This window comes from Aythya ferina (assembly GCF_964211825.1).
Source record: "Aythya ferina genome assembly, chromosome: 12".
Taxonomy (NCBI): Eukaryota; Metazoa; Chordata; class Aves; order Anseriformes; family Anatidae; genus Aythya; species Aythya ferina.
Genome location: NC_140308.1, coordinates 3,229,598 through 3,254,595, shown reverse-complemented (window position 1 = coordinate 3,254,595; position 24,998 = coordinate 3,229,598). Strand labels below are relative to the sequence as shown.

The 24,998-nt window shown below is 40.6% G+C and overlaps 1 protein-coding gene across 9 annotated transcripts; it reads right to left on the bottom strand.

Annotated features, from left to right (window-relative positions):
- On the bottom strand, positions 1-22,171 carry LOC311443621 (uncharacterized protein). Of its 9 annotated transcripts, XM_084533941.1 has the most exons (7): positions 22,134-22,169; positions 21,738-21,860; positions 21,384-21,450; positions 16,374-16,429; positions 11,691-11,802; positions 2,885-3,091; positions 1-2,345 (listed from the first exon to the last, which is right to left on the bottom strand). In XM_084533941.1, the coding sequence occupies exons 4-7, from the start codon at positions 16,394-16,396 to the stop codon at positions 2,337-2,339; spliced, it is 351 nt and encodes a 116-aa protein (XP_084390067.1). In that variant the 5' UTR covers positions 16,397-16,429; positions 21,384-21,450; positions 21,738-21,860; positions 22,134-22,169; the 3' UTR covers positions 1-2,336. The 9 variants fall into 9 exon arrangements, 3 of the variants coding, with proteins under 3 accessions (XP_084390067.1, XP_084390066.1, XP_084390068.1); XM_084533940.1 differs by lacking the exon at positions 22,134-22,169 and having other exon boundaries at positions 21,738-22,046; XR_014697357.1 differs by lacking the exons at positions 1-2,345; positions 2,885-3,091 and adding an exon at positions 9,717-10,567 and having other exon boundaries at positions 22,134-22,171.
- Positions 22,172-24,998: the final 2,827 nt, after the last annotated feature.

Below are 24,998 nucleotides of genomic sequence, written 5' to 3'. Positions count from 1 at the left end.
TCCAAACAGATTAGGATTTATTGCAACTCTGTAACTCTGAAGAGTAACTTGATGGATTTAAACCATTTTTACAATAAAAAATAATAATAAAGCAAACAAATTATCCTGGCTTAAAAGCTGGAAAACCATTCTCCCTTCTCGTGCTCTGCAATTTGAACCAGCTGAGATGATAAACTCCAACTCTCGAGTCTTTTCAGCAAGGAAGACTGATGAACTCTGACCAGGCGGCATTTGGGAACTGGGCTCTCCGCAGCTGTGAGGTCTCCCCACGTCCCCGCAGATGCCGCTCAGCGTCACAGCACAGCTCCCCCAGGACCCGCGGCCGAGCAGCCGGATGCTCTGCGGGCAGCACCTCGGGCTGGGAGGGCGGTCATGGATTGCTTTTTTCCAGGGGGGTCGTTAATCAAATGTGCGGCAAGGCATCGAAGCTTAGCAATAAGCACTCTAAGCCTCAAGGGTCTAAACTACTCCTTCCCAAATTCTGTAAATACGACATAATTTTGTGCCCCTTCTGTTTCCTTGGGGTCTTTTGTGTTCTTTTCTTTGTGCGGAAAAGCAAACCCAGTTAAAGCAAGGAGAGGTCCTGTAATTTCTGGTGCCTGTCCGTGTCCCGTCCCGATGAAAGCTCTTCCTGGAGGTAAGTCAGCAGTGCAGAGGACTCCCAGCACTGCCTGTGGTCGCAACGGGCTGGACAAGTGTTAATTAATCCTCTGCTCCTTTGGAGGAATGTTTTCCAAGACTCATTTTACACGCTTTAAATCAAAGCACAGAGAGTTTCCTTTGTATGCTTTGATAAATGCTTTCTTATTATTTATATTACCATGGTGTTCAGAGGCCTCAGGAGAGATCGGGGCCCTATTGCAATAGGTGCTTTACAAAACCCCTCTGCGCAACTGACAGTTTAAACAGATAAGGCAAAAATCAGAGATAGGGAAATGCAGGGAAGTGACTTTTCAAAAATATAGTGAGGCTGGGAGCAGATCTCTGTCCCTATCAACTTGGTCACCTCACGGTCAAGCTAAGACAAGATCCAGGTGGCAGAGGCATATGAGTTTGTGACCATAATGCCTCCAGGAAAATCGTTCCTCTTCCTCAGATGTTGGCTTCAATGCTTCATTGGAAACCTCTCTGGGGAAAACCAGGTCTTGCAGCAGTGTTCAGTGTGAGATGAAATTCAGGATCTTCAGGGACAGAGCATGTGGGCATAGTGAGGAAGGAGAAATGATTTTACAGCAAACTGGGAGCCACCCTGCTCACCATGTTCCCCTGAATCTCTCATTTAAGCAGATCTTCAGGACTATAGCACCTTTCATCCAATTCATTTAGGTTCACTTTATGGATTTTTCCACCTCAGGAGAAGTAGGAAACATTTTCCATGCTCCCTGGAGAGTCCTTCAGCCAGTAAATGGTCACACAGCTTCTTCTTGCCCAAAGGCAGCTGCCTGTCCCTTGTCTGCAGCAGTGTGACTTGGACTGCCTCATGCTGCAACTGCTTTCTGTTGCGCAAACGAGCGAATCCAGTCACTCAGACCTCACTGGGGATCTGGTCTTCATAAAGGAGCACAGGGTCATTTATAATAACTGGAAGGGGCTGACCCGCATGCAATATGTGAAATCCCAGTGTACATGTACATCTGGCCATCCTGGTTTTTTAAATGATGCATTTTCCTCCTTCCCCCCGCCACGTTGTCCATTATTCTGATCAGTGTGGACAAGACAAATAGCACCACACACCAATGTGTCTCTGTCAGAGGACGGAAGCGGTAACGAATGCTGCAAATCCCTTCTCAGAAGTCACTGTTGACCTTACTACTAACACAGACGTTTCTGATTCAAGAGGCGACTCCCCCTGTGCTCCATGAGTTCACAATTCCTGTATTTGCTTGGTTATTTTTCTTTATCTCCCTGCTTTTTCTGCTAACTTCTTCCATCGGCAATGGCCATCACTCACTGGGTCAGCCCAAGCCATCCTGAATCGGAGCATTGGCAGCACTTCGCTTATTAGTCAGCCAACTCATGGGATCCTGGCAACCTTTTTCTCTTTATAAGGATAGGGTCCAAGCTGCTCTTTGATGTTGTCAAACCATGACTTCCACTAGTCTCCCTGCTGATTTCTTTGCTCTTTCTCCCTGGGAGTAGAAAGCCACAGGGAAGCATTTAGTGTTGTATCAGGCATCGCGCCAATCTGGTTTCAAGTCTTTGTTACTGTGCGGAGCAGACAGCCTGTCCAGTCCTGGATCTATAAGAGGGATGCTTTCATCTTATAAGAATGTTCTGTGTTTCTGTTGTTCAGGTTGTTCCACCTATCGAGCCCATCCAGGCAACCTCTGTAACAGTCAGTCTTCCTGAAATCCAAATAACAAAAATCTAAGTCAAACACAGAGTTCAAAGTTTACCCAGAATTTATGTTTTATGGATTCAGAAACATAGAGGACAAAGTGAAATCTGCATTTCTGATGGGGTATTGATTTATTTCTACTCCATTTGCCTCCTAAGGCTTGAAAATATGTGGACAAAAAGGAGTCATTCTCCATATCTGAGGCAACACAAGTGAAATTCTGGCCCTTATTAAAGTCAATGGCAAAACTCCCATTGACTATGGTGGGGCCAGCATTTCACCCCATGATTTCTCATCTTGCTTTATTTTATTGACCTTTCTCGTGAATACTAGCGAAATGCAAATATTTTTTTCCAGCACAAGTCTTTGTACTCTATGAACTCTGCTGGATCCAAAGTACTTCATATGTATATAAGAAAAACAGTCGAAAACAAAAGAGAGAACTGTGCAAATAATGATCTCCACAATCTATAAAAAATGGTCACATTCAATAACATATAGTGGTTTAAATGGTCAGAATAAATAAAAGAGGACTAATGTTTGTACCATGAAGAGCATTCTTAAGCCTGGATGGTGTGGACCACACTTCTTGGGAATGCCAATCACCTCAGCTGGGCTCTGTGGTGACCATGAAGTCACAGACACTTTAATATCATCAGAGAGTGTACAAAGCTGAAGGAATCCATCACTTCTGAGCTGAGGAAATGGAGGAGGATTCCATTCCTTCGGCTTTATTTTGGTGAACTCTTCACACTGGAAAAAATGGATATTTCTTTCTCTGTGGGTTCAGCCTTAACATGGAGTGAATAAAAACAGCTGATTTCAGAGACAAAGAATTACCTTTCTTGCTTTCTCCCAAAGTCTTGTCTCATCCTTCAAATACTTTAGAATAATCCCCTCTGCTTTGCCACTATGAATCCAGGAAAACCTCACATTTCATGAAATTATTTTGTTGTTTTGTGGAAAAGCTTACTTGCAGTACAGAATTGTCAATGCTCTTTTACACATTTCATAGAACCCATCCCACATGCACCAACCCCAAATTTTCATTACAAACTTTACAACCAGGATCCAATGTAGTATGAAAGGGCTGTGATGTACCAGGTACTCAGGCAGTGCAACTGGAAGAGACCTTCAATCAGTATGGAAATGATAGGTATTTGCAATCAGTTAGCACTGTTTAGACAGTCATGAAAACAGTAAAAGGAGGAGAACCTCAATAAAACGTTCTTGGTTTTACAACAAGCAAACAGAGGCACAAGAAGCTATGTAAGCGGCAAGTGAATTAAAACAGCTGTGGTGGAAAAAAAAACAACAGAACTCTCGACTCCTAAAGCTGACATAGTATTATACCCAACACCTCAATATGATAGAGAAGGCAGAAAAGACAAAAGCCCAATAGTTTGGATACTTTGATATTGCTCCCAGTGCAGAATAAGAGCAGAAAGCTCCCAGTTCAGTCTCCATTTTCATCCACTGCCCTGGTGCTTTTCAGCACTTAAATCCACAATCAATCTCACTTTTTCAGGATGTAAAATCCAAGGACCATGTTGTGTGGTGCTGCTTTGAGAACTTTTCTTTACAATGAAATAAAAATCAGTCTCAATTTTAAGTGCTTTGGGCTTGCATTTTCTCCCTTCACATTTATTTTGTTTCTCATTGTGCTTCTAAAAAAACACAACCGCCACACAACAAAGAAATTGCAGTCGTCTCATGGTTCCTGTCTTGATGCCTCGTGGACCACCAGTGGTTTGCAGACCACAGGGTGAGTAATGGTGCACGAGAGCTCATTGCATGTTAAGTCCTCTGCTCTGAGTCCTTCTGCCAAAGGAGCTCTGTTCACACCAGCGTATTCGTCCATGCTTTGTCAGACCTAATTCTGCCTGATTTGAGTTATGAAGCTTCCATCATGTCTTTGGGGAAAATTATTTCACTGTCTGCCATGTCTCTCAGGCCAGAATGTGGACTCGTGAAGCCTGCGGTGTATATTTAGTAGAAGAGCACTTTGAAATTAATAAGGTTGAGGAAACGGGGCCAAAATTCTGTCCTCAGCCTCACTGGTGTGGTGCTTGTTAGAGCAGAGAGGAGCCGCCTGAGTGACAACGGATGGAGGGTGGGGGACTTCTACAGGGGCTGATGCATCACTGAATGTGCTTTTCCCAAAGACCTTTGGGAAATCCTTTGACCTTAATCACCCCAGCTGGGAAACCGAATAAACCATCAGGACCTTGCTAAAAAGCCAGCTCCTGCACTTAAATCAGTGTTACCACTTACATAAATAACAAACAAATCATATGATTTGGGCCCTATTTCCTGGCTGGAAGGATCGTGAAGACTGATCACTCAGAGCAAATTTTACACCAGTTTTGCTTTATAACAAGTGCTGTATTGGACTTGTGAACTTGGGTTAACAATATTGTTCTTTCTGAAAATATTAGCGCTCACTGAAATGCTTCAGACAAACATCCTATGAAGACTTAGTGGCCTCAGCTTGTTTGACTTGGAATCAGACTTGATTTCTAATTAGCCAATCTTCAGCAGTCTGTCAGAAAATGCAACCAGCTGCCAATTTTCACACCTTAGCCCAAAAAAAGATCCCAATAAAAATCTTAAGAAAAACGGCCTATCACTTCTACTACTAGGAAATTCCCAATATGTTCAAGGCTCTTCTCTATTCACGCACATATGCATGCAAACATACATTCACTTATATGCATGTTCCTATACACTCATATAGAGCTAACATCCAAATCTTTATATGAGCTTAAAGAGCCCAAAGAAAGAATATTTTCTTAATTTCCTACAATTTTCCATAGTCAAGGAAAGAAAAGTTTTGAGTATTTGAACAAGCCTCGACCATTTAAAATAACCAATGCAAACCAGCATTTTAGCTGTTTAAATCAAAACACATGCACTGATGTTTTTATAGCAAAAATCAATAGGGAAATGAAATAAAATCAAGAGTGTATAAAGCATGCTGAAGTATAAGCTATCAAACAGCTGTTTCAGTCAAACGTAGAAGTGGTACAAGTAGCATAGCTCAATGGAGTTGAAACTGCGCCCATCAGTATTTTATAGGCCTTTCAAAAATTCCATTGCAAGCCCCAAATGTGTCCATAGCATTTTTCTTACAAATTTTGTTCATTTGGATTAATTGTCAGTCACTTTCCACAGTCTTCAAACCTCAGATGCAAGTGGCTTCTAATGGGACACCAAAGTACACTTGAGTGTGGAAAAAAAAAGTTTTTGCTTGAGAAATGGCTCAGTAGTTTGGGTTTATCACAGTTTAATTCAAACTTAACTCAGATCCAGCTTAGAGGGAATCCTTGAGGGTGTTGACTATGTCACAGATATCTTGCTTTGTCCCCTTCTACAAATGTACACGAGAAGGAGCAGTCCCTACTGCTCTCTACTCTGACCCTTCTTCTTTACAGTTGTTTGGAGTAGTAACTTGTTCACCACAGAGATTAAAAATCTGAAACCCATTAAAAAAAAAAAAAAAAAAAAAAAAAAAAAAGCATTACTCCTCAAATGGTTAATTTTCATGGAGGTTACTTCTCTACCTAGAGGTTATTTTACCCCTGGGAACCAGAATAAGCTAACATGTTGTTTTATGGAAAATGGTAGAAATGGAGATTAAATAGCAAAATTTATGCTCTTAATGGTGTTGGCATACCCAGAAACGTCTCCATCTCAGTTTTGCTTCACATTTTCAAGTATGGTTCTGTCTTCTTTTCTACCACTAATAGTATTCAGATGCAAGGGAAAATATTGTTCACTGTCAGCCACAGTGATTGTACAGCTTCAGAAGCCCATATTCTTTATGTGCCTATAAATTGCCTTACAGGGACCTCTTGACACTTACTCAGAGCATCTGGTACAAGAAAAGACAGTGGGTTTTAGTCCTGAAGACCTTTTTCAGCTGTTACAGATCTCCTACCTCCAGCAAATTTCAACTGACTTCAAGAAAAATTGGCCAATTAAAGTCTAGGTGAGAACTCCCAGATTTGGCCAATACTAATAAAATTATAGAAATGTGATTTGCTTCCTCAGCTAATAGTTTCCTTACAGGCACTACCACATGCCACCACCTTTCTCTAACATCTCCTTGCAGGCCAGACCCGGCTCTCCTTCTTGCAATGCCTACTCTAATAGATGCCAATAGCAGTCATGTCTGCTAAGGATTATTTGCATTCCTTACACAAGCAAGATTCTTCTTTGAGCCCTCATTTTTAAATTCTTCTTTATGAAGGTTTTCACTCATATCACGATCCATTAACTAAGCCATATGTAGGATCCTCCATCCAGAACCATTCCACTCCCAGAAACACAACTGCCAAGGAGAAATGAATATTTGGATCCATTCCTGTTTTCCTTTCTGGCTGTTTATTTAACACCGGAAAGATTATTGAAGATGTTATCTCAGAGAGAGTTCACTAGGGCATTTTTCTGTGACTGTATTATTGCAAGCACAGTCGGCTGGCTCTTATCTTCAGCTAATTAAGGTGCATTAAGCAGGGAAAATTGATCAAATGTGCACTGACCGTAATTTCGTTTGAGCTTTTTTGGTAATATAAACATTCTATTTCTTGCATCTTTTGTTCAATTTGAAATGGCTCTGCTTTGCTTCCTCTACCTATAAACTAGAGAGGTTTCATTTAGGAAAAGGCTGTTTGTGTGTCTGAGTCCCAGTCCTTCACAACCACTAGCACCTATGTAAGGCAGTGTAATACAAAAAGGTCCACATGTCTCCCATGAAAAGCTCTGTAGAAATCCACAGCAACTACAAAATCCCTGCTAGGAGAAGAACAAAGTATTTATAAATTGGTAGGAATGCCCAGATACAACTAAACCATGATTTACAATCCAGACTCCTGTGGAAAACAGTTTTTCTCCACCCCAGTCTCCCCAGAGACTTCTGTCTGTTTGAGAAGAGGAAATACATATTTGCCACTACAGATATGGCTATTTGTGGTCACTCAAATCTGCCAGGGCTGCCACAGATTGGGAAGCATTTTTGGTGCCCCTTAGAGCTCCATCACTGCCTGGTCCAGCCGTTCTGATGCTTCAGCATGGGATTAACTCTATTAAAATAACATAAATAATGTGCAAGTAATATCAATAAGACTTTAAGACAGACCTCAATGTCACCTTCTGGGTACATAACGTTTAACTGTACAATTATTTATTATTCTTTTTGCTGCATTTTCAGCATTTTTAACAGATCGAGGCTGAATTTCATGGTCTGTTGGTAATTTGTATGCATTGTTACCACTCAATGATCGTATTATTTCTGGTGACCCCACTTGAACTTGCTTCCCTCAAGTCCATAACAGGTCCAGGAGGCAAGGGCTTGGTTTGCTGCAATGAACTCTCGGTGGGACTACACCTTTGGACCACCCAGAACAGCAGCAAACTGAGCACAGCTGCCCATGTGCTTCATAGCATTGCTCATATCTGGAGCCCACCTGTGCTCCTTGACCCGTGCTGTGGCTTCCTGTTCATTGCTAGTCTCATTCAGACTTGCTGTGCCCCCGCAATTTAGCTCACAGGTACCTCAGAGACCTCACCTCTTTCTCCCTCCCTCTCCTTGCAAAATCCACTGCAGAGGTGGTGCTGTCTTTATTTAACTGAGAGCAACTAAATGCAGGTGGTGTGAATGTGGCGGGCTTTGCTGGAAGCCATGGAAACTCCCATGCCTTTGCATTCTCCAAGAGTCTGGCCCAGGATGTTTTCTATTTTTATTTTTATGTCTGCACCTAACCCTCCAGTTGGATGTATTTTAAAGTAAACAGCGTTGATAAATAAAAGTTTGTGCATTTCCCAGTCATCCCAGAGCATTTCTGTTTCTCCCTCCTCCTAATCTTTTACTGCTTGTTACAGATACAACAAATAAATATGCAGCCAGCATCCCAAGTTTCCTCTTGCTCAGTCAATTCATCCTGAAATCTGTTTTTTGAATGGCCTTCTTTTAAGAGAAGTGCCAAAGCAGAGAATTTCAGTTCTTGGGTGGAAAACTCCTGATGCAGGACTTTTCACCTCAAATTAGTCATCAATCATCAACAGCCGTGTACATTTTACTCTGACCTTGGGCTTTGCTGAAGCCAAAATTTAAAGGCTTAACTGGCAGGATGGGAACAGAAACGCTCAACTGAACAGCAGCCAGCAAGTAGCCCTGTGATTTCTTCTGGATCTGGATGGTGGAAACAAAGGGGGATAGTGCCCATGTTCCAGGTGGAAGTAGAGGGGTTATGGGGCCAGGGCTGTCTTCCCTGTCAACTCTCATGATGCTCACCTTCTCTGGCCTCCTACATCACCATCTCCACACTGTGTGCTTAGGCCCTTTTCCGAATCTGTGACTTCAAGAGAATTCACCTTAGTTTGAAGCCCCAGCCTTTGATCTTGGTAACCAAGGTCTTTATTTATTTAAGATGGTAATTAACTGAATTTAGTAATGGAAAGATTTTTGAACTTAATGGGCCTATGTTTGAAAAGCACTCTTGGATTTTTTTAATTTACAAATCCCACCCTTTTCCCACTTTGTGAAACTTTTCTGTTCATCCTTTTCATTAAAGACCTCAGATTGAAATGCTGGGACTTGTGACTTGGGAAGCATATGGATTTTACAGCCCATGCAAACCAAAAGCTGAGGCATTCATCCACACAGACCATTTGTTTATTGTCCCAGCAATGGGACTTTTTGGCTCAGCAGCCATCACAGTACAGGTTCCAGACTCGCAGCTTTTCAGCCTCTCACTGTGTGTCCCAGCTGCATCAAGACCCTGGCAGGTCTAACTCTTCTCCAACAGCCACCTTCCCTCACTTAAAAGAGGCCTGGGGATTGTCAGGCCTTGGTTCATTTCCAAAGCCTATTAATTGAACCTGCAGGGCTTGGTTCTCCTAATACACAAGGAGCCCAAATCTGGAAGCTTCACACAGCTGCTCTGATTATTGCAAATGCGGAGCACATGCCAGTCTTACATCTTTACATGGGAAATAAGGGACTATTCCCAGCCCTGAGGGGCTCAGATGGGTAAAAAGCTTTTTTTTTTTTTTTTTTTTAAAGAAGGTCTCATTGAGTGCATGTTTCCTGGCTCTGAAGGAATTATTCCTACACAGAAACTGTTTGTGTCCAAACAGAGCTGTGGAAAGGGTGGGGTGAGAAAGAAGCTTGCCTCAGAGGCCGGCTGAATAAAGGGAGACTTTCTCACACCCGGACATCTGCTGCCCAGAGTCCATCCATCTCTGGCCATAAACAGAGAGCGCACATGGTGATGGGAGCACCCAGGGCCAGGGGGCAAAGGGACAGGACCCAGTTGCCTAAAATGGCCCTTTTGATGCAACATGTGGCAGCTCAAATATGAAATGTCCTGAGGGCAGCAGAGAAGCTCCTGAGGGCCTTGACCACCTCAGAGCTTCTTGTAGCTATTTTTTTTATTTTTTTTTTTCCTTCCAGGAACATAGGGGAAGGAGAAGAATTAGGTTTTACATCAGGGATTCTCCAAAGCAAGGGACTTATCCTGAGGCACTGAAGAGCTGAAGCTTCTGCAAACACTGAGTGAAACAGTGCCTTACCGGGCATCCTCATCTCTCCAAAGAATGTTTGTGGATGAAGGCCAATGTCTCCTGCCTCTGTGCCTCCTTTGTGTTTGCCTGGTTTGAGTAGTGGCCATCTCTTTTCTGTTTATCTTCCCTGGCTGGGGATTTTGAGTGTCCATGATTCCAGCCAGCCTTCAGACAGCAGCTGTAGTCAGCAAGCCAGAAGTAGCTGTTTAACATGGTTTGAGATGTCCTCAGGGGTCCCCCTGACCCCACAGTTACTCATAAAGGATATGGGTCTCACACAGGTTCAGTATCAAATCTGGCAGCCCCATGTAGGTGTCTCAGATACTTCAGGATGCCTCAGTGCAATATACTCAAGCCCAATTACATATGGCTGTGTGAAGGTCAATCCCCATGGCCCTGCTTGGGCATTGTTTTGTCCATAACTCCTTACAAGACATATTTCACCTTCCAGGCACTCCGCTTAGCTCTGAAAAACTAGAAGTTCCCCTCATGAACACTAATTTCACTGAATGAAAAGGGGATGAGGAGCAGGCCCAGCCTCGGCCTACAGCTGCTTGTAAGTTGTCCCCAACAGCTTCTGCCCAGGTAGAACCAGTTCCCACAGATGACAGGAAGGCAGGGAGCAGAAGGGATCGAGTACACAGAAAGCCATTTGTCTGAAAACTGGGACACACGTTGACTGCAAATATTTTGCAACATTCACTCAGCCCTAATAGGAACTCACACATTCCTTGAAATGGGCTATTCATTATACCACAGCTAGTAAAAGAGAAGGGATTTTTTTCCCTAGCCCTTAAACATATGATTTTGAGCTCCAACAAGGACTTTACGAAGTTCATGTGGAGCAACTTCAACTGCAGCGTGCACTGCCTTCAGCCGTGTGCCGGCTGGGGGCACTTGCTTGGGGCTCAGCAGGCCCAGTGCAGGCCTGTGTTCATGGGCCCCTTGTGCCTGGGAAGCTGTGCCAAAGCCATGAGCTTTTATTAGCACTAACTTTCCATTTAGTCGGGAGGGACCGTTCCATTTGCTTCCCCTACAGTATAGCACTGGCTCCACCTCAACATTTGCACCTTATAAAGTGTTGTCATGACCCGACTAGAGCAGTTTATACAAGGCCCTTCAAGATCCCCAGTAATGAAGAGTAAATAACTGAGGAAAGCTTTCTCTCACTTTGCAGCTTTCTTTCAGTCTCAAAAGAAATAAAACAACTTACTTAACAGCATTCTTTAATCTTTTGCACCAGTGGCCTCCTTTATAGGGTGTTATACAGAGCCAGTGTAAATCCAACCTCTGTAATGGGGTCAGTGTTTCTCAACAGGTGTTGGGTGGATACAGCCTAAGATCTATTTTTTCAATAAATGTCAAGCCAGAAAGCTTGCTGTTCATACACAGGCAGCTTTAACATGTGGTTCTCTCACACACTCACCCCTCCCCAGTACCCCCTTCCCAATCTTTTTTTCCAGCAGCCCACCAAGGCCTCCGATTTAATAAACGAAAGCAGCAAATGCCCATTGCCCAGCGGTAGGAGCTAGAGCCGCTGAGCTTCAGGCAGACTGCAAAAAGGATTAAAGGAATCCATCTGCTGGAAACAAATCTTTCCTTCTGCTCTCTTTCCACCAAGGGGCTGCAAAACAAACTGCTGGGGCAGGGGAGGTACAGCAGAAACTACTGGCTCACCCAAAAAGACTTGCTGCATGATTTGGAAGTAGGCCTGAGCCTGATCTTGAGGCTCTTAATTATTCTTTTGCTAAGGCAAAACGCTCTTCAGAGCCAGCAGAAAGCTCACCTGTGTAAGGATGACATTAGTGGGCACACAGCCATCAAGTTTCATCCTGAACCAAGTTTGTTGACCAACAGATTCCTTCCAGCAGGGGCACAATTTTACATCTCCTGTGCAACTGTGCAGCAAAACAAACCACGGTGAAACATGACAATTAGTTACAAAATTAGTTCCTGGTTAAGCAAGTTATTTAAATAACACATCATTAGTGCCCACACATACGACCAGTATTTTCTATGGATCTTCTTACATTTATATTAAAATATGTAAGTCTTCAAATGAGTCTTTGAATCAAGCTAACATTCCTTCACTGGTGATTGCCAGGTAATTACTAATAAGACAGGTCCCTCAGGACTGCTGCTGCTCCCCTGGTGCCAGAACATGCTGGGCTCCCCACTCCCTGCATGTCCATGCAAACTATCGGTCCAGAGCACAAAGCCTTCTTTGCAGTATTTAATGGTGGTGTGGCAGACTGTGCTGCCTCCCTGCTTTCTTATCCAAATAAGATATGGGAAATTAATGCAAAAATACTTCCCTGAGTATTTATTCAAATCTGTGGGCAAAAATAATATAAAAATCACACTTCGCAGTTACTTGGCTTATTCAAAGTATTTCCTTATGTACTTTAAGCATGTGCTTAAGTCCATCTTTTAATAAAAACACCTCAGTATCTAAACAAATCTTTAGGCACTTAGCTTAATAAGGGGCTATAAGAATTGAAATATAGTGGAAATATTTGTGGAAAGCAATTTGCAAGGTATTATAGAAAACAGACCTTAAAACATCTGCATGTTCAAATATCCTTCCTAGTTTTGTTTTGTTGTTGTTTTTTTTTTGTTTGTTTGTTTGTTTTTTTTTATACTAAAAAGTATACATGGTCTGTCAGAAGCAAGCAAAGTTCTAATTTCAATATTTCTGAACAAACATGAGGGCTGATAGCAATTTATCTGGATATCTTATTCTATCAATCAAAATAGCAGAACAGATAGGAGGGTATTGAGAACTGTTCAGATATTCCATGAGCCAATAGAAAAGCACATTTCAAGAAATCTTCAATTTTTGTTAATTTTTGTCTGGTGGTGGACATAAAATTACCAGTGGTATTTAGCAAATAAAAAACCCTTTTGTTTATATCAGTTTTGATTATAATGGTATTTTGTGGCTGCCAATCCAGCTTTGTCTGGCTAGATGTTAGTCAGTTAAAAAAAGAAGTTTCTTTCTGTTCTGTTTTTATTTGGTAAACCAGAAACCAACTTACTCATTATACATTCTGAAAACAGTTTTACTAATCCCAGTCAAGTACTGCAAACATTTATATATATTTTAGGAGTATGAAAATGGGCTATATACAGTAAGGCACAGGATCCTTTGGACTAGTGGAAGGTGGCATTTTCTGTGTTTTCTTTTTTAATCCAGTTTGAACAGTCAAAACACTAAAAGTGAATATCTACCATTGTTTTTGTATTGATGTTGCTCAGCTCCAGTGGGGTTCGATCTTGTCTCTACTTTACAGTTTACAGTTGCAGTAGAATAGAATGTAACCCAAGGATTGGTATAATTTCATGTAGATTAGGACAAAAACATGGACAGAACAACAATGAGGTAAATAACAGCTGTAGGAGCAAGCCTTATCAATGACTTCCAAGAATGTTTGGACAATGCCAAAATCAGGAAGGACCTCCATCTAAATATTTTCATGCTTGAGTAACAATGAAAACAAATGATTTCTGAAGAAAAAAAATAAGATATTTGAAGTTAAATTGAATATGCTGTCTACTATGCTGCCGTGAATATATTTTTTCCCAATAAAATTACGTTTGACTGAAGAACTTGGTCTTGATCAGAAGACTATAGAATTTCACAAGGCATGAGAAAATACAAATTATTCTGGCAATGCAGTGGGATACTATTACTTTTAGATTTAAAATGAACAGATTGTTTAGAATAAGACATTTTCAAGATTCAGAAAAAGATTAAAATGCCAGAGATGTGATACCTATATGCTTCTAGTGAAACTGTCTTTGCAAGGAAACAAGTGATGTAATTAGTGACTCACCTTGCAAAGGTGGAGCTAAAGGGAGAATTGAAGCAAATTTTAACATAAACCAAATAGAGATACTTACACCAAAGAAAAGTATTCCACAGATATTTGATCTTGCAATTACATTAATGTTCAGAGAGCTGAACAACAGGTGCTAAATGTAATTGTACTAGGATACAGCCTGGGCAAGAGATGCCACATAAACCATCAATTTATTATGTGACTACTTAAATCTGAAGAATAAAAACCACATGGCCTTATCTTTATATCCTGGCTCTGTTAGCAGCCAACACTTACTGTGTAGGAAAAAAACTTTAAAAGCCAAGGACAGGAACAGAATGATCCTTCCCCTGGTTTGTCCTTCCAACTCCCAGCAGCTTAGGAACAAAGCAAACCAGAGATTGCATCCAGACTCCCATGTTCAGTAGCCACCAGTGAATTTACCCACCATTAATTTGTCTAATCCCTTCCTGAATGCATTCTTTTGGCCCCCAAGACATCGTGGCAGAGATGCTGAATAAATATGATCTCTGGATATCTGCTGAGATTTTGCAAGCATAAAACAAACAGTAACATTGGATTAAGTCATGATTGTGCAACCCCATCTCCCATGTATCTCAATGGGAGTTGCAGTTCTTCAGCTTCATTTGCAGTTTGACTTTTCTGTAGGACAGGGGCTGTTTGTTCCTTGAGAAACGCTGAGCTGGCATCACTGGGAAGGAAAAATGGAGCTCAGTTGTGTATAGAACTTGGGCATTGGCACATTGTTAACTCAAGGATGCGTTTGTTAAAAAAATGTTTTCCTGAAAGTTACTCATGCATTTACAAACTTCTGCCACAAAATCAAAATGCTACTGTAAATACAAAAATTGAGAAGTGACTAAGAAAACACATCTCTTGGTTTTCATTGGAAATCATGTAAAAAGTTTGTAAGCTTTTAATTAAAAAAAGAAGGCAGCCAACACAGACACATTTTAGAGAAATTCACTGTAGTAAAGCCTGTAATTTTGGTTAACTAATTGTTTGGAGAATATTTTCAAGCAACCCAAGTAAGAAACAACTTTCCTTCCTTACAGGAATCAAACCCTTCGACAGTATCACAGAATTTTCTTTCAACCAAGAAAGTAGTTCTGCTTTCAGGTGTTGGGACAGCCATAGCTTGAATGCAAAAGCAGCTCTGAAACTAATAATTATACAGGTCAGACTTGCTCTATGTGCATTTTCATTTTTATATTTAGAAAGAATTTTTTTTATTCTTATTTATTGTTAATTGTTTTATTCTTATTTATTAAACACAGGGATTGAAGTTACAGAGGATGTAAACAGCCATATGCGAAGATTATTCCCAGGTTCAATACTAGCATTGTTAGTAGTTGGTAAGCTCTTGAGCCAAATATACCTTTATTTTATTCATTTTATAACACCCCAGTTCCTTCCCTTGTAATACCCTGGTCCATTTATTAGGTTCTACCATGTTATCTGTCATAAAATTAGTGTTAAGACCAAAGTAGTGACAAACTTAATTCTCAGAAAATCTGTCACATTTCAGAGTTTGAATAGAGATCTGAAATATCAGAAAACATAACACAAATTGTTTCAACATGTGAGCCTCTAACTGCCATATACACTTGAGGACAAACATTACTAATGATAGCAAGACCTGGATGCTCTAAAGTGTCATTATCACTATATACCTTCACCAAATAATCACAAAATAAAATAAATTTTCAGCTTTGTTTTGGCACTTAGAGAGGATCTTCTGGCAGAAGAGACTTCGAATAAAACTTCAGCCACTGTGAGATGGAATAAGATCCAAAAGTGTGTAGCTATCAGGTCTGGTTGCATGCTTTCATTCCAAAGCATGATCTTTCATAATCAAAGGCTCTGAGTAGCGCAATTGGCTCCAGCACAGCTTCTGGTGACATGTTGGTAGGATTTTTGGAAATTTTGTGCACCAGGAGTAGAAAACTGATGTGGGACTTACACTACAAGTATGAGAAGAAAAACTTGGAGGATCCAGAGCTAACTGGGAAACTAGTTGCTTCTGCTAGGGACAAGAATAGGAAAAAAAAAAAAAGAATCTGCAAAGAAAGCTGCATTTCATAGGTCAGCAGGCATAGGGGTAAAGTAAGAATTGCCAAAAGTCAAGCTGAGTTAGACCTTGCAAAGGATATTAAAATAAACAAAGTTCTTTAACCAGAAGAATAAAAGAGAACAGGAAAAGACATGGCTTGTCTGTGCAGTAAGGATGACGCTCAGATTAGAAAAAGTGAGTATAACTCCCAAATTAAATGAACACATTACACATGCTTTCAATGAGGGTGTATGGAATACAGGGTAAAGGCTGGACACTCATAGGAATTAGTGGCCAAAAATGGTTGTTACCACATGAGAAGGAAAGAAAACTCAGAGGACTCAGTATGCTGAAATCAGTGTACAGAGGGGAAGAAAAGTCACCCAGAAAAGTGGGAAAGCTAGCACAGTCCATTAGTCAGGACAGAAATAAATGTATTCAGCTGGGGTGACCTGAACAATTACACATGCCTGCAGCTGTCCGCAGTAATCTGAAAAGCTTTAGAAAAAAAATCTATGAGTGATTACAAATACCAAGGTAAACACAAAAGGAAGAAAACGTGAAGCAAGTTTACCTGAGCAATTCTAAGCATGCCATCTTTCCCTGATTTTCTCCATTCTCTGAGCAGAGCTAAAAAAAAAAAAAAAAAAAAAAAACAAAACCAACCAAAAAAAACATGCAGTGCTTCAGAGTAGCAAAGATGGGAGCTGGCACCAGACTGGAACCCAGTAAGAAACCAGCTAAATATAAATTACTCACATTGTCTGAAATAAATAGTAGGAGGTTACAGGCTGTTCCCAAAGATCAATCATGAGATCATCATGATTGAGACAATCACGCTCAGTGGAATAACAATCTTGCCCTGTTCAGTTTGACAACTATTCCCTGAGATTGCATTCAGGGAGACATGCTGGTGAGGACAGAGAACACTCTGGTAAAGAACAGCATCAGCATAAGTGTCACTTGCTGGCCAAAAAAGCATTTACATGTTCTGATTGTTTGTTCCTTCTGAACATCTAGCTCATTGAATGCAGTGGTCTCTCCACACCATTTCCATTGGCAGCAAGAGGCCCTGGAACAAGCTTCCTATAGAAGTAGTGAAGCAAAGTAATTAAAAAAAGGAAAGGGACCCCAGAAGTCCTTTGCAGTTCCTTATTTCTGGACCAGTAACTGGAAGCTTTGTCCAGAGCTTATTAAATTGTGCAGAATTTCTTCCATTGCTCTCTGTCAAGGCCAGCATTTTATACCTGTCCATGTAACAGCCATCAGGGATCATGAAGTTACTAAATATAGCTATTAAGTAGTCTAGTGCTCTGAAACACTGGGTTTCCATTCCATCTGAAACTTCTGAAGTCCTCTCCTTCCCATTCCTACTTTTTCAACAGACATTAACAGAGAACTAGGAATGAGCCATAAATTAATTTTCACTGTTTCTAAGCCAGTTGGCATAAATCATTGCAGCCAAGTTGCTGAGCAAAAGAAACATACATTTAACAGATAATCTTTGTGAAACAGTGATATTTACAGTTTTGAAGAGCTACATAATTTTACCCTCTAACAAATATTAGAAGCAAAGCTTTACCCTGTTTAACCTCAAGGCACTATCGAGAGCATATTTTTAATTATTTTTTTTCCCTGTTTACTCTCCTTCCTAATGTCATCACTGACATTTAAAAGTTTGTAGAGCATTGACATGTGGAATAATGAGAAGATCAGTTTTTAAACATAGAAAGAAATCTCTTTCCATTCATATGAAATGTTTTCAAATTAAATAAAAGTTTACTCTGAAGTTCACTTTTGGTTTTTCCAAATTTACATGTCATGAGCAGTCTGTTTCAATGTTTTAAAATTCATATGGAGTGATTTTCAATTGAGATAAAATTTTTCAGAATGAAGTGAACTATGAATAAAATCTCAGAAACACAGGTTTAAATGATCTTTCTTTGTAAGCTCTGTCCAAGTCAGGATACTGAATAGCCACTTCCTGACTTGAAAAATGAAGCATTGTCCTGAAGTATATAGACTTAAATACTCACTATAGTGAATTGCAGCCCAATATTAAATCTGTGCAATATCCCAAGCTCCAGATATGCTGACCCAATCACAAGACCAATAAATTAAGAAAATGAGAATTTCTCAAGAGAAAACATCCAAGTGCTATTTTAACAGTGCAGGCAGGGTAAAAAGCTGTCTTTTTGCAATTAAAAGTTGCAATTCATTCTCAGGGTAGAGTTTGATCAATACGATATACTGGAGTCCATCATGTTCTAAATGCATAAAACTGAAGACCAAAATGAAATATCTGATCATTTGCAAAAAAAACCATGCTCTCAGACTCTTGCATTTCACCCCTATACTCCACTATTGAGCCCTATAGCTTGTATTTGGTTAAATCATTGTGTTGTTCGAGGTATCCCCATCCCTAATAAAGGCCACAGAGCTCATTAATTCTGGAGATGAAGCTGCTCTCATGATGATAGCTTTTTATTTTGTGGAATGACAGCTTGAACACGCAAACCCCACCATTGCCTGCGCAAGCAGGCACACAAAAGCCAAACCCTGCACCAAAGATTTCTCTATATGGCCAGTTTTGCTGCAGTTAAAGGTCAGCCCATAGCTGTGGGATCCCAAGAGCATCCTGATCTTTATCTCTGCCTGAGAAAGTGGCAGAATGGAGCACATGAAAACGTGCTTTCCACGCAAGAGGATGAAGCCTGCTTGTTCAATGACTGCAATTTGGGGAACATGCCTTGCATTCTGCCATGGCAGGGACATCATTAACCTTCATTTTTTAAAATCTGTAATTAAGAGTATCAGTCAACTTTCTGTTTTAAAACAGTGTGTTCTCATGAGAGCTCCACAGGTTGTTTGAAATCTGGGCCTCTTCCCAGTATTTTTCAGCCAGTTTCCTGAGCTTGCTGACAGAGCTGTCTGGACGGCCACTGGCTCGCATTCCTCGCAGTCTCTGCTCCAAGCCAGCTTCTTTGGGCCCAATTTCAACAAATACAGACGGACCACCACAATCCAGAGCTCAACGTGGGACTGGCACCACATGCCTTCAAGATATTAAACATAAATCAGCTGTGGCGAGCAGAGACAGATGTGGGCGTTAAGAGAACTGCCAGCTCCATACACTAAATATGGAGTTTTACATAGGGAATGCCAAAGATCGCAGGTCTTTCTTTAATGCAAATTCGGCTGAAGGAGCAAGAACAGCAGCCAATTAAGCAGCTTGCAATAGAAAGCAGGCACTTTCTATTGAATTTGCAGATGGGAGGCCTGGGTTCAAGTCAAGAGAGAGGACAACACTGCAAAGGCGAGTTGCCTTGCTTGAGACCCAGGAGAAAGAAGTCAGTTCAGTGTTACAATAACACATCCTGGGAGAGCATCGTGACTGGGGACTCCTGTGGTCCTCCCAAGGTGTCCAAGCCTCTGTCCCCTCAATGGGGGAGCAGTTACTCCTCTGAGCCCTCAGAGAAGGGGCAAAAGCAAGTCTGTCTCAGGAAGCCTGCCTGAAGGGATGGGACTTTGTCAAATAGGCTATGAGACATTAGGAGCATGGCATCAGCTTGCTCATTGCTGGAGGTTTCATGGGTTTTGTAATCAGCACAGGGAACAACCCTGATTCCAAGTCATAATGTAGAAATCTGATGGATAACATTTATGCATGTGAATAACTTCATGTGCCTCAGTCCCACTGATGCCAACAACTTTCTGGCATGAGAAAAACCTAACCCAAAGCATAAGGTAGGTATCAGTAGGACATGCTCTGAGATGTTACCATTCTAATAATGCATTTTGGTTCCAGCATACTGGCTGGTCTCTATTTGATATCTCACCTGACAGCTCTATCCTGCTTTAAAAAGCAGGAATTACAAAGATTAGAAACTGCTTTCTGTTCCAATGCGTTACCTAAAGCAGGGCAACATTACAATCAAAGTAAAGCACTATGTGTTTCATCCAGAAATCGGGATGTTCCACCAGATTTTGCTTGGGAAGTTTACGTTGATTACAGACCAGAAACATCTTGTTAAAACTCTGAACCAAAACCGACTGGAGGAGCCAGCAGTTGGCAGGTTGCAGAGGTGGACTCTCATGTTAGCATCTTAATACCATTACATCAGGTGGCTCAAACACAGAAATGCTGACACACGCTCCTGACTGCCATTACAAGCTGACAGTGCTCCACATGCAATCAGACCTCGCTTGCAGGATTTCTCCTTCTAGGAAAGTATTGTTACTGCAAAAGATATTGCAGTGAGAGGGAAGTTAACAGTTTTAAGAGCTCAGCCTGCATTCACAGGGCAGAGGTAGCAAATTTTGCCTCATTGAGGGCATTTACAGTGTCGAGTTTAATGACAAAGCATGACTACTGGTGTCAGCCCAAAGGGGCTGTTTTGAGTGCACTATATCTGAGCACCAACATACAACTCCTCACTGAAAAGCATTCCTCTGTGTCAACAGGATTTCAAAGTTTTCCATCAGATTTCTACATTATGGCATGGAACTTAGTAGGAAGTGGGAGCTCACATAAAATACTTTTTACCCCCATAGACATAAACATTATAATTTTTTGGACAGGATGATATTTTATTTCTAAACAGGATTCTACCCCTCCCTTCCCGATCTTTACCCCCCTATTCACCCATTACCAGAATATTTACAAAGTATTCAATGTGAAGAATAGGAAGTACTCTGCAGAGTATTAGAACAGAGGTGTATTTGGAAACCTCTACCTGTAATTCAGCCACTTGCACAGCTCTATGGTTAATATCAGTGAATATCCCCTCCCCCCAGCAAAAAACATCAAAGGCTTGACTTAATCTCTCTTAGCAAAATACTTTTTCTCTTTGAAGAGGACACCAGAGACATCCATCCTCAGAAGAGCAAACTGATGATGTATAGGATACATTCTGCTGTCTGGTCAGATAGTGCTATAGATTAGGGTGTTTCTGAACTGGGCAGCAGAATAAATGCTACAACCCTAATGTGTGCCAATATTTCCATTTTCAATAGTGACACTATTTAGGACATAAGTTCAGAGTGTTGTTATGTTGCAGAATTAAGACAGAGGAAAAAAAAAAGTATCTCTTCATATATCAGTAAGTTTTGTGCACATCCATTCAATAGAAGCCAAATTTTGCAGCCACGGACATACAAAAAAAAAAAAAAAAGAGAACAGGATGTTGCTCTAGGGTTCATTACAAAAGGTGAACCCATCAGCAATATTTCCAAGGAAGTAGATGTTTTCACTACTTTTATTTTCTGAGAGGCAGCACTTTACACTCTTGGTGAATTAGGAAGCAAGATAGCAAATTTCTTTTTAGCTGGAAAAAAGGAAAGAGTGGAAGGGGCAGCTCTTTCTTTTCACATAAGGAGAACAGGAACTTGAAATGATCCCTGCTATACCCCTGGGTTTGTACCTCTCTGCAGCCAGCCTCTCATGAGAAGAGCCTCTCTATATTATCTCAATTCCAGAACAGTTATCTGCTATATTTTTAGCATGTTCCCTGAACCCAATTTCTCTCCAACAACATAAACATGTAAGATGCAGGGAATAAGATAAAAATTGTAATATACTCACCTAATTTCTTATATTTCAGAGAAGATAAAGAAACACAGCTGAAAAGCTGAAATCTTCCCCCACTCTCCTACCAGAAAAAAATAATCTTAAAGATATCTTAAAGCAAACAAACAACAAAAAAAATCCCACCCTTTTGAAGATGTTATTTGTTTGTTACAGTATGACTACAGCTTAGTTAACATTGACAAGACAGACAAAATAAACTTCATGAAAAGAAAGACTAGAAAATAAAATATGACATGTTTAAGTTTTACCTACTAGGCTTATAAAAATAAAGCTGCTTCCTTGGAAACAAGAGTAAAGAGATACAATTTTTTGCATCAGAACAAAAGAAAAAAAAAAGAGATGTGTTACCTGTGTCTTGAGAGCTGGTTTTCAGCAAAACCTGGAGAACATGACTGCCACTAACATAGGAGCAGTTTCAGCTGAGGTGAGCCTGCAGCAGCACAACCTCCCCATAAATCTTTCAGACAGAAGCTGCAAAGAGCAGCATTGCACAAATTTATAAATACCTCATTTAAATCTAAGCACCTGGCAATTATGGAGACAGCTCAAAAGGCTAATGGCCTCATTTGCTTTTTTTTTTTTCTTCCTTCTTTCCTTATTAACATAGCTACATGCAAGGAGCAATTGTTTTGCAAACCTACCCCACCTGCTCTGTCAATAATGCATTTTGATGCCAACCTCTCACTGTTTGATGAAATTAATTAGTATCAGTGGTGAGCCGTGGAAGCAGCTTTGTGGACCTACCACTGGGGCATGCAGTGGTGATGGACAGTCCTCCCCCTCCCCTCCTCCCACCTAATGCATTTTCAGGTGTGAATGTGACACAGAGTGGGCTTTCACAAATAAAAGACTCCGTCTGGTTAAAAATAAAGTTGCTGTTTTAGAGAATCTCAGTGCATTCCTGTTTTGCAATGGTAGCAAGTAGACCTTTTCTATACCAGACTTACCTACAGGCTCAGAGATTCAGAACATAATGCCTTTATCTTTCTCTTTGAATAAAAGCTGAACCATAACCCCTCTTGTTTTCTGTTACAGTATGTTCTGGTTTTGAATATGTTTCTCACTGTTACTGAATTCATATCTATTAGCAGCAAAGTTAGGGAAAAAAAGATGAAGAGCACTGTCCCCTTCTTGAGTTTTGGGTTTCTTTCTTTGCTTTGTGCCATTAAAACACTTCTGCATAGTATGAGCAACTGTTTTATTTCAGATCAAGTCATAAAACACATTGGATGAAAAAGACTAAGGAGTGATTTATTTTAGCACCATTTAGAAGTATTAGGGCATGCCAAGAGATTATAATATGCCAAAAAGTTGCAAACATTCAGTATAAAAACAAAATCTGTGATGACGCTGTTGAAAGTCAGGTTAAAAATAGAAACAAGGTTTGCTAGGAAAAAACTTTCAACAAGAAAAATACATGCAATCGTTTGACTTGTCCATACAGAGACACAGGTGCTACAAGAAAAACTGGTATGTCACATGAAAATAGAAGCTAGGTTTTGGAGGTTAATAAGGTCTTAGAGATTGAAACCACAATCAGGGTTTCAATCTAATGAATTTTGTTGCAATACTGTTGCATTTTGCAAAAACTGAAAAGGAAAAAAAAAAAAAGCAAAAACTGATGCAGTTTGGTTTCATATTGAGGCAGTGTGACTGAATTGCTAACTGCTAATATAAAAATTTGGCATACTTTATCTGAAAGGTCTGAATTTTGGATTGATATTAATTCTTGGTCACATTGTTATCACTAGTTCTGGGAGACAAAGATCTTTTATATATATATAAAAAAAAAAAAAAAAGTTATAATGATAACAAATGAATTGTCTCCTGTAAAAAACAACCATATGAAAAAGACCCTTCCTTCACCACTTCTTGATGGGTCTCAGCTGATAAATCAATGCTCCTTGAGCTCTCAGTTTTACCCTTTCCATATTTCAGCCCTATTGAGTTTATAGAGAACACATTTCTTGAATGGGATTCCTCGGTTTCTGGAGTTTAAGCTTCCCTCTCCAGTGTTTTCAGCTGCCGCTGGTTTTACTAGTGGATATAATGGATGCTAAATTTACCATGAGCATGATATTTCCAGTTTGAGCCGCCTTTGATTAACTGGCACTCCAGTAATTCAAAATGCTCATGGCTGTTGCACCTAGCAGACCTTTGGCAGCTTGTGTTGGCTGCCCATTTTTCTTGGGAGCGTTCATGGGGAAAGGAATTTTATGTTCGCTAAAGCCCCTGATGGTGAAAAATAAAACATAGTGGGGCACAAACCCCCTGGAGAGGTCAAGAGGGCAGCAAAAAAGTCCTGACACGATTGTCCTTTGGAAAGATCTCTGTGCAAGTTGTAAATAAGCGCTCTGTTTCTCTGCACCTCTGACTGAACCTCACAATTCACAGACTGCTCGGAAATTGGGTAAGTGTTTTTTTACCCAAACTTGAGTAACCGCTTTTAAATGTATGGTTGGAAAATCTGGCTTGCGCAGCAGACCTCACAGTCATTCTCCCAGTGAAATTCAATCCTCTTGGTTTATTTTGTTTTACCTAGGACACCACTGAAGGAAAAATGGTTTTGGAGGAGATAAATCTCTTTCCATCCATGTCTATGGCTTTTTTACAGAAAATCTTGTTCTTTCTTTCTCTCTCATGATTATTTTTTTTTTCTTTCTGGCCTACAGCTGTAATTTGGATAGTCTGTTTTCTGCCCTCTGCTTCACTTAGAACATAGGGCAAAGGCCCCTTGCAAGGAGAAGACCATTGGACGTGCGATTTCCTACAGCCATGACTGGGTGTCCTTGCTTGCTATATTCGATAAGTGATCCAGACAGCCAGAAATGATTTACTGCGAGTCTGCCTTTGCCCTTGTGCTAGGATTACAATCTGGGAGGTTTTTCAACAAGCATTCTCAGCCCCCATTTTTAATCAGTCTTTCACATGGATAGGCCAAGAAAAAGTTGTAAAGTCAGAAGAAACGCTGGCATCTGTTCTTTGACTCAGAACAGAGCAGAGGTTGTCTCCCTTCCATTTTCTGCAAACTCCAATTTTTTTGTTGACCACACACAAATGGTTCTAATCAGCTTCCAAAAGGCTCTTGCTGGCATTTTAAGATGTTTGCTCTTTGCATTCTTCTCAACATCCCCCTTTCCTTTCTCATCTGAAAGCAAAGAGGATGTTGAAAAAGTGGACAATTTTTTTCTTTTTTTTCTTTTTCTTTTTTTTTTTTTTTTGTGCTGAGCGATTTTGGTTTTCCATTAGCTGAACACTTCTATTGAAGGGTGTTGTGCAATGAAAGTGCAACGGATATGGAAACCTCTTTATTATGTTTGGAATGTCAATTCGGACATTTGTTTTAGTTGGACCATACGAAACACGGTCATCGCAAGAACAAGCCAGCAGTTTGCTTCTTTAATGACCCTTCCTTTGCTAATGGGGCTCAGGCTGTCAAGCAGTGATGCATGTTCCTCGATCGCAGGTGAATTCAGGTGCTTGTCCGTCTGGAGCCAGCTGGGAGCTGACAATACTGCTGTCAATCAGCTACCCAAGAGGCGTGATTGGTGATGCCTCTTCAAATGGAGCACCTTCAATCATGCCACGGCAGCATAGGAAGCTGTTAAA

Bases quoted from the DNA above. Each gene is read 5' to 3' on its own strand.
- LOC311443621 (XM_084533941.1), bottom strand. From the start codon at position 16,396: ATGGCATGCTTAGAATTGCTCAG. The intron at 11,803-16,373 runs GTAAACTTGCTT...TTTGCTGCACAG, and splicing joins GCATGCTTAGAATTGCTCAG to TTGCACAGGAGATGTAAAAT. The intron at 3,092-11,690 runs GTGAGCTTTCTG...CATTTTTTCCAG, and splicing joins CTAATGTCATCCTTACACAG to TGTGAAGAGTTCACCAAAAT.